At 47.3% G+C, this 8532-nt stretch overlaps 1 protein-coding gene across 1 annotated transcript; it reads right to left on the bottom strand.

Moving 5' to 3' along the window:
• Window positions 1-79: 79 nt before the first annotated feature.
• pop1 (POP1 homolog, ribonuclease P/MRP subunit) lies at window positions 80-8407 on the bottom strand. The gene is made up of 16 exons (XM_076040737.1): window positions 8243-8407; window positions 7956-8064; window positions 7519-7647; window positions 7255-7430; window positions 6903-7154; window positions 6705-6792; window positions 6409-6587; window positions 5633-5904; window positions 5421-5514; window positions 5223-5331; window positions 5010-5129; window positions 4141-4262; window positions 3847-4038; window positions 2857-3011; window positions 1814-2059; window positions 80-1156 (listed from the first exon to the last, which is right to left on the bottom strand). Exons 2-16 carry the CDS (start codon window positions 8059-8061, stop codon window positions 478-480), a joined length of 2919 nt encoding a protein of 972 aa, XP_075896852.1. The 5' UTR covers window positions 8062-8064; window positions 8243-8407; the 3' UTR covers window positions 80-477.
• Window positions 8408-8532: the final 125 nt, after the last annotated feature.

Raw genomic sequence — 8532 nt, 5'->3', positions numbered from 1 at the left:
CATCATTCATTTTCACTTCAAATGGAAAAAGGGCATCCACAAGCTCTTGATAGCGAGCAAAAAAACATGGAGTGATAAATAATCATTGAAAATGGGCTTTATTTTGACAGAAAGAGGTGAAATAACCTAAAACCAAGGCCTTCATTCATTAACACCATTGAACCAATCCTTTTGTTGAGCACAAAGGCGATCAATCGGAAAATCCAAAAATAAATGTGTTTTTAAAGTCAAAATAAAGACTATTTGTCATTTCAAGACAATACACGCAACTAAAAATCAGTCCAACAGGAAGCTTATGCTGCTTTACTGCATGTACAACTGCAGAGAAAATAAAGGCACAGCCCAGAGCAATGAATCATCGAGGCACAGAGACCAAGCGTCACGCAGCCCACATCCAAGCGATTGTTGATCCTCCTCTGTTAATCAAAACAGTCAGCGCTGCCAGGGGGTTCCTGCGTTTGAGCTCGGGCACCTCCATCAGACCTCGACGTTGACTTTGGCGAAGCGGTAATGCAGGGAGGAGGGATTCCGCAGCAGCAGCACTCCCCTGCGCTCCCTCGGCTGGCCAGCGAGGGTGCTGACGAGGCCGGCGACGCTGACGAAGCCCAGGGCTTCCCCGCAGCCTGCCGACAGCGAGAAGTCGGCCTGCGTGACCCAGCCGAGGGTGACCCTGGAGCAGTGGGAGGTGACGCTGGGCAGGGGGTCCGGCCACAGGCCCAGGTCTAGGGGTGTGGTGGGGCTGGGCTGAGGGGCAGCAGGAGGGTCCGACTCTTTGAGAGGCCCAGAGGACACGGCGGGGGCTTTCTCACTGGGCTTCTTCCTGCGTTTGATTCTGCTCTTGAAGTGGTCTTTGTGGGTCGGCTCCGAGGGGCCGCTGCTACTGCTGCTGCTGCTGCTGCTACTGCCGCTGCCGGGCGCCGTCTTCAGCAGCTGCAGGTCCTCCGCTGACGGCACGCACACCATGGCATGCAGTTCCGGCTTGCCTTTGGACAGCAGGGACAGGCGGACCCACACCAGGCCGGAGCCGTGCGTGGCCAGGAACGCCGACGCGGCCGGAGAGGTGAGGGGCGGGCCCTCGCTGGCTCGACACGCCCTTTGACCTCTGGATGTGGTGGGTCGGCACCAACCCGAGAGCAGCCGCAGTGACTTGCGGTTTCTTGGGAAGTAGGAGACAAACAGTTATTGAAGGGATATATATATATATATATATATATATACATATATACATATATATATATATGTGTGTGTGTGTGTGTGTGTGTGTGTGTGTGTGTATTCTTTGAACTCCTATGGCTAAAAGCAAAAGGCTGGCAGTGCCACTGCACAGTAAAAAAAAAAAAAAAATTAATCCAACTGTTTGATCATCAGTCAGAGCTCGTGTGACGCTTTCATGATAGAGGCGACTCGTCCCCTCCGCTAATCTCTCTGATGTATTGCTGCAATTGAAGTCGGACGTGCTTTGTGTATTCTCATCAGGGACGTTATGATGAGAGCGCAGAGCGGGCAGAGAGCAGCAGCGCCATGCATCAACTCTGTCCCTACGCCCGGCTCGTCTCTACTTGTACTACAAACTAGACGAGGGAAGGTGATGACGAGAGGCCCCCCCCCCCCCAAAAAAAGAACTTTGTCGGCTGTGATTCTCTGCTCGGGGGGACCTTCCGAAAGTCAAGCGCATTCATTCTGTTGCATGTCTGGAGGTGGCGGTGTTCTGAACCGACACCGACTTGGTGTTGACAGCTCACTGCTCTGTTTCCACACAAAGAAACAAGAAACTCTCGCCGATAAATCACACCAGGGAGGCCGAGACGTTCACCTGATCACTGTGGCCGGGCTGCGAGGCTGCGACTCGACACCACCGCCGCCTCCTCCTCTTCCTCCTCCTCCTCCCTCCGCCACCATCATCGCCGCCGTCGTCGTTGTCTGCCGCTCCTCCTGCGTCGCCTCCTCTCTCCTTCCCCCAGAAATCAGCTCCCATTCTTCGGCCAGCTGTTGCCACGGGCAACGGAACGGCGCCAGACAGCCGTGCTTAATGTAATTGGCTCGTTTGGCAGGCGGGCGCCTACGGGGAGAGGTCACAAGGTCGGAGGCTGTCGAGCGGGTTTTTTTTTTATTTTTTTTTGGGTTGTTGTTGTTTTCGGTGGCCGCGAGGGAATTCACGGCGTCGTGACTGCTGAGCGCACGGCGGCGTGATGGAAAAGCTGTGACGCGGCGTCGCTTACTTGAGCTGCGGATGAGTGAATGCTGTGTTTTCCCGGCAGATGAGTGAAGAGGTAAATAATGAGATCTAGCGTTATCTTGGAATCAGCTACTGCAGATGCAAAGGGGGTTTTTTTTTTTTTTTTTTCTTCACATGACGTCCTAATGGACACGCTAAAGCTAGAGGAGACAGCGGCAGCCTGCCAGTCACCACTGGGTTTCTCAACAGATCCTATGTGGTAAAAACAGACACGGAATCTGAGCGCTGATAATTCCATCGTTCAGCAGAACATTAAAATGGAGAAACTGATATTTATCCATATTAATAATACGAGGCAAGACTGTCTAGTTTCGCTGGGGGGGAAAAAAGAAAATGATCCCTTCACATTTTGAGGGGTTATTTGCCAGTTTGCCAACGGCTGATTAGAATAGCTACTTGAATCCGTGTCCCGTCATTAAAACGGACTTTTTAAAACGACTTCCAAGATTCTGTTCTCGGCACGCAGGCCAGCGCCAACGAGTTAAGACGCCAAGATCATATAATAAGCTACACAAAAGCTTTTGGCAGCACGAGGCGTCCCGGCTGAGAACGGCTCTTATCGTGTTTCCGACAATAACAATATTAATAATAATTGGATACGGCGCTCGTGTTTAGCTGACCTCCTGAACTTGTCCAGGAGTTCTGCCTCCTGCTCCTCCTGGAAGCGGGCGCCTGCGGGGCAGTCGGGGTAATCATGGGGGAAGTGGGGGGCGCCTTTGTTCTGAGAGTGTTTCAGGCTCATGTTCAAGCCGCCGACGCGGACCCCTCTATAGATCTGGCAGAGAAAGAATACAATCAATGGTTTTCCACACAAGGTTTGACCACGAGGGCTTCGTCCCGCTATTTAAGTTGAAGCCACGTTTCTGACTTTGTGCAGTTCTTGTCCAAACAGAAAGTCACTGTCAAATGTCGTGGATTGATTCTCGTAAACATTTAAGCCATGACAGTGCGCTGTATTTTGAAAATAAATCACTCACGTTTGATGGAAAATGTATGGGAGTGCATTGCTGCCACTCCAGAAAGAAAAAACAAGGCTCAATATCACGTTATAACGTCAAACTATCACTTTGTGTCATGATCATTTGGAGTTGATTGAAAAGGAACCCACAATAGCGCAGCGATCCAAAGGACTTTTGGGGTTCTAGAATCTAGTTTAATCTAGCTCTATAATCAGTGCACAAATACTACGCACTTACCCGGTGATCTGTTCCAATTACTACGGAAGTGCATTGCTGCCACACTAGGAAAACATTGGGGCTCAGTGTCACGTCATAACGATAAATTTCACATTATAAAGTGAAACTGTTACATATTTCCGTGATAGTTTCACGTTTTAACGTGAAACTATCACAAAATAACTTGGAAATGATCACGTAAAAACTTGATAGTTTCACGTTATAACGTGATACTGAGTCCCGTTTTTTTTTTTTTTTTTTTTTCCTAGGGTGGCAGCAATGTGCTTTCGTAAAAATGAATTATGTGGTAAATAAATCTGATAATGCTGCCACGAGTGTTTCATGCTTTGAAAGCTAATAACAGAATATGTGATCCACTCAATATTAATGTTTCTTTCAAATTTTTTTCCTACTTCATTAAAAGATTATACTCACCAGTGGGACCCAGAAAGCCATTCCCCATCCTTTGGGGAGCAGCAGGTCCCATCCAGCCCCCCATAAGTTCATCTCGTGCCCCACCTGCTTGCCAGGCTGATGAACGAGCAGGATGGGGACTCGACCCTGCAGCGGAGTGGGACTCAATCTGGAGCCCGGCACCAGCACCTCGCTCCGCATACGATTTAACTCCTGCAGGTGGGGAAACATTACAGGCAGCTGAGACGTCTGCGGTTGTTTTCAGCTTTTAGAAGACAAGAGCTGCGCGACACAGCCGGTGCTGAAGGAAGAGACCTGCTCTGGTATCCTGTTTTCGGTGACGTTGTCGCGCACCGACTTCTCCCACAGGTAACTCTGACAGCAGCGCTCAGGTACGCCTCGCAGCGTCAGCTCCCTCCTCTTCTCCTCATCAACCTCTGATTTAAAAAAAAACAAAAAAAAAACACCACACAAAGCAGACTCTTGGATGAGCAGCATCAGCGGATACACAACTGATTTAGGGCAGTAGGAGTTAAATAATGACTTAGAGAATGTAAATGACTGGCTGTCACTGTTAGCTGTCGCTTCATCTGCAATGATTACCTTTTTAAAACCAAGAAGACATTTTTCATTTTAAGAATTTTAAATTTTAGGTTTGTGTTGTGGCTGCATGTTTGATATGGTGGCAAGTTCTTTTTATGGGCGACAGTCTCATATGAAATTTAGGGCCAACTAGTTACTTGTACAAATGATTAACTGACCAATATCTTCCTCATGTTGTTGGAATTAGTAAGTGAAATCAGCTGCTACGGGTCACTGAGGGTGTGTTTGGAGTACAGGGTCCTGCCAGGAATCGAACCTGGAACATCTGCATGGCCAGGCAGAGGCCCCCTGGAGCACAGAACCAGATGTGTACTCTGTGCAACAACCTCAGGACCAGAGACAGACTGATTTGGTTTGTTTGTTTGTTTGTTTGTTTGCTAAGCTGAGGATACATTATTTAAAAGCCCAGTTTAGTGCTAATGCGTACGACAGGGAGTATTTTAGTGTAACAGATAAAGTTTCTGCGAACATAATTGAATGATTCAAGTCTGAGGGCAAGGTTAGTGATTCTATGGTCTATGCACCTTCAGTGTTTGCAAACTTAGAACCTTCCAAAGTCTGGCTGTGAGGTCCGATTTTACCTTGTGCTTGCTGTACTAGTGGCAGAGCTTTAACCCTCTTTCTTGGTAAAGTCAGCCTGGGATCATCGACAGTCAGAGCCAGCACTGTTCCTGAGGGCAGCTCTCCAGTCGAATAGATGCCTAAATGAATTAAACACATTCACGGTCACGGCTTGTGGCAGACGAGAAAACCAATGAATATCTCACTGAACATTAAGACAAACAGCACGAGACCTTTTAGTATGTGGTAGACATCAGCCTGCTGTCGGTGCAGATGCATCTTGCTCTCATCTTTGCAGTGCTCGGGCCACCAGAGAGAGGAGGGCTGAGACTTGCTGGTCTCCTTTAAACAAGAAGGAAATGTGAGTTCTACGACGCAAAGCACAAACATATTCCAGGCGCTCCTGGACTTGTCAATATAATGATTCTCACGTCGCAGTCTGTGGCTGCTTCCAAAGTTTCTGCAAGAACAGTGTGGGACTGCGGTCCAATGAGGCGATAGCGCACGATCTCCATTGTTAGATCACTGAAAAACATTCAGAAGCAAAATAGAAAAGTAGAAAAGCTTCACATTCAACTCTGAAGAAAAGGTTATTGTTTGAAAATAATGCATTTTTAATTGCATTGGCGCTCTGTGTGCTTACTGTATAATTATTCCAGATGAGCCTGACTTCCATGTCACCGGGGTAGAGGGGGATCTGGTTCCATCGCCAAGGATCTTCTTAGCTGGTGGCCCGCCAGGAGCCTCGCTGGCACGCTTTCTCTTTGTTCCAGTTGGCTGCTTGGCCTCAGGGGTCTTTTTAGCCTCTCCTTCCAGTTCATGAGTCAGAACCTCAGCAGACTTCACCACTGGGACAACTGGGGGAACAACGGCTTCACCACACTGGCACACAGACTGTAGCTCAGAGAGGAGGTCCTGCAAGAGACACATGTTTAATGGAGTTGGCTGATATCCAAAGGGGATGCTGAATAAGGCTTGATGTTAAAGTCAGTATTTGATCTGATTCGGCATGTTGAGCACTTTTGATAGCAGCTGTTGGAGTAACAAGATGGCTATTGGTAAACATTTAGTTGCATACTAAGAAAATGTTCTGGTGGATAACTCAATACAATGCAGTAAAATGAATTGATGAGCACTGGACATTAATGATGACATCATGGGGCATGGCAGCACCTCCTGGCGGTTGTCTTTGTTCAGAGTAGCCAAAGTTCTTGAAGAGCCAAATATATAAAGCTCATCATTCACAGTGGTGGCTCAACTTAGCCCTACTGCGGCAGAACTCGCACAATCAAGATTTTTAAAACAAAATCATTAGCAACCTACATATCACATTGTAGTTCATTATATATTGAACTATTAAGTGCATCTTTTATTTGTACTTTCTTTTTTTCGATCAACTTTTGCTAAATCCCACTCTACCTTTTTCAGAGTGGGGTGAGCCCAGATCCACAGCTGCCTGTGTGTTGATCCTGGTGACCGGGGCCTCCAGAGGAAGGTGACTGGGCCAAGAGGCTTAGAGGGGTATTGTCCTGCTCTGTACACCACTGCGCTGCCCTGTCGTTGCCCTGATAAACTTATCGCCGCTGCAAAGGTCGGCCCTGCAAGTGTACATTCATGGTGTTCCACTTTCTTTTAGTAAATGTAGAATCAAAATTTCCTCATTTACATGTAAAACAACGTGTGTACACGTAATGGGGTGAAGGTTACGATCTTACCGGCCTCTTTGCTGGTCAGATGTGAGAGAGAAGCCAGCAGCTTTTCTTCCTCTCCCTGCAGCTCTATGCAGCAGTAGTAAGATAGATCCTGCATGGACAAAACCAACAAGGTCTTGCTTACTTTAAATGCAACACTGCTGAACACTGACATTCAACAAATTAGAGTTTAAAAAAACAACTGAGAGTTTGAGTTGACACCTGCAGCAGGCAGTGGCTGCTCATCGCTCTGTAGCAAGGCCGGTAGCATTTGTACGTTGGCCTGTCTCCAAGACAGTAGCCCCATTTCTTCACCATGTGGAAGCGCTTGGCATGCCAAATGTGCGTCTCCAGCCAAATGTTCTTCCTCTGCCTGCGGTTAAACTCCAGCAACATGTTTCCATGACGCCGACGGGCCCGGCGGCTCTTGCTCTTCGCCTGTTCCTTCTTCTTTGGCTGGAGGCTCTTTGCATGCTAGAGGGCAAACGAAATGTCAGCATCACTGTCCATATGTCACAGGCTGTCGCCGATACAGAGTTAAATGCGACAGAAATTGGAAGTTTCTAAACCTTACCACTTTGTTGGCCACTTCTCTTAATCTGCAAGGCAGCCGCTTAGTGTTGTGGCTCATGGCCCGTCTCCTCATGTGTTTGGGCAGAGCTCCAAAAACGTGGCTGCTGCCTGTTGTTTTGGTGACGGCTTTCAGCATGGCTTTCACCTCCGCCACCCTGGCCTTTGCAAAGCCTCCGGCTGAACAATGACGAGAGCAAGAAAGAGTCAGAACCACAGCGAATAACTGTTTAATGCTAGCTGACCCTTAATCCTTATTTGAACTTACCAGTTATGCGTTGGGGCATCTCCCTGGCATAGATCCCACCATCTTTCTGGTGTCCCCGTACCCAGTCCCCCCGCAGGTGTTGCTTCTTCTGTTTTCCTGATGATGAAGGACCAGCATCACGACCTTTGCCTTTGGGGAGAAGTATGAATCGTGATGTTTTAATGTGATATGTGACCACTGTCACTACATCGTTGTAATCATTTAACCTAGTGCTGATTAAAATTCGAAAATCAATCAATAAATAAACACAAATAAAAAAAAAAAAGAATAATACACATTTTTGCTTATAACCCAAGTAAACCTTCCATTTGTTGATGCATGCAGTCGTCTAGGTTAAAGGGGATGAGCTGCTTGAGGGGTAAAACAATGAGTACTACAAATAGACATTAGAGAAAACAGTAGATGACTGCGTTACGTGAACATTAGACGAGTCATACCAGAGAAGGCGCTGTCTCCGTTCTGCGTGCTGGTGGCTGGATACTGCACACTGACCGGCTGGTTCCGCAGCTTCTTCTCCCGCATCTTTGCTTTTGAAGCAGCCATTCTCTGCACATGTGGAACAATAGTCGGTCTCTATGGTGTTGTTTGTGTTTGACGTAAACATAATGACGTGCCAAACCGCTGTTGACGTTAGCTTGTTAGCTTGGCATGATGCATCAGTTTTTTTTTATTCCTTAAACAAAAAACACAATTGCCTAAAAACTATGCTTACTATTTAACTCACCAAATATGTAAAGTGTCGTAAATTCACATTCGAAAACACCTGGGTTTGCTGATGTAGGGTGAGGCTCCTTCAAAACGTGAAGGTCCGGCTGCTTCCATGTGACTTTTTCACACGCTGGTTGAAAGAGGGTTTACTTCCGGGTATGTCGTTTTTTCATGGAAGCTTTGGACTATCGGCGCAACAGAATCCCACCGTGCAAACAAGCAAACATTGTCATTAAAATTTCTTCGCTATTCCTCACTTAATTCATAACAATAGTTGCCGAAATGTATTGTATGTACTCAATGTCG

Source organism: Nelusetta ayraudi, unplaced genomic scaffold (assembly GCF_046127955.1).
Source record: "Nelusetta ayraudi isolate G7.1 ecotype Tasmania unplaced genomic scaffold, CSIRO-AGI_Nayr_v1 ptg000063l, whole genome shotgun sequence".
Lineage (NCBI taxonomy): Eukaryota > Metazoa > Chordata > Actinopteri > Tetraodontiformes > Monacanthidae > Nelusetta > Nelusetta ayraudi.
This window is presented reverse-complemented; position numbering and strand designations above follow the sequence as displayed.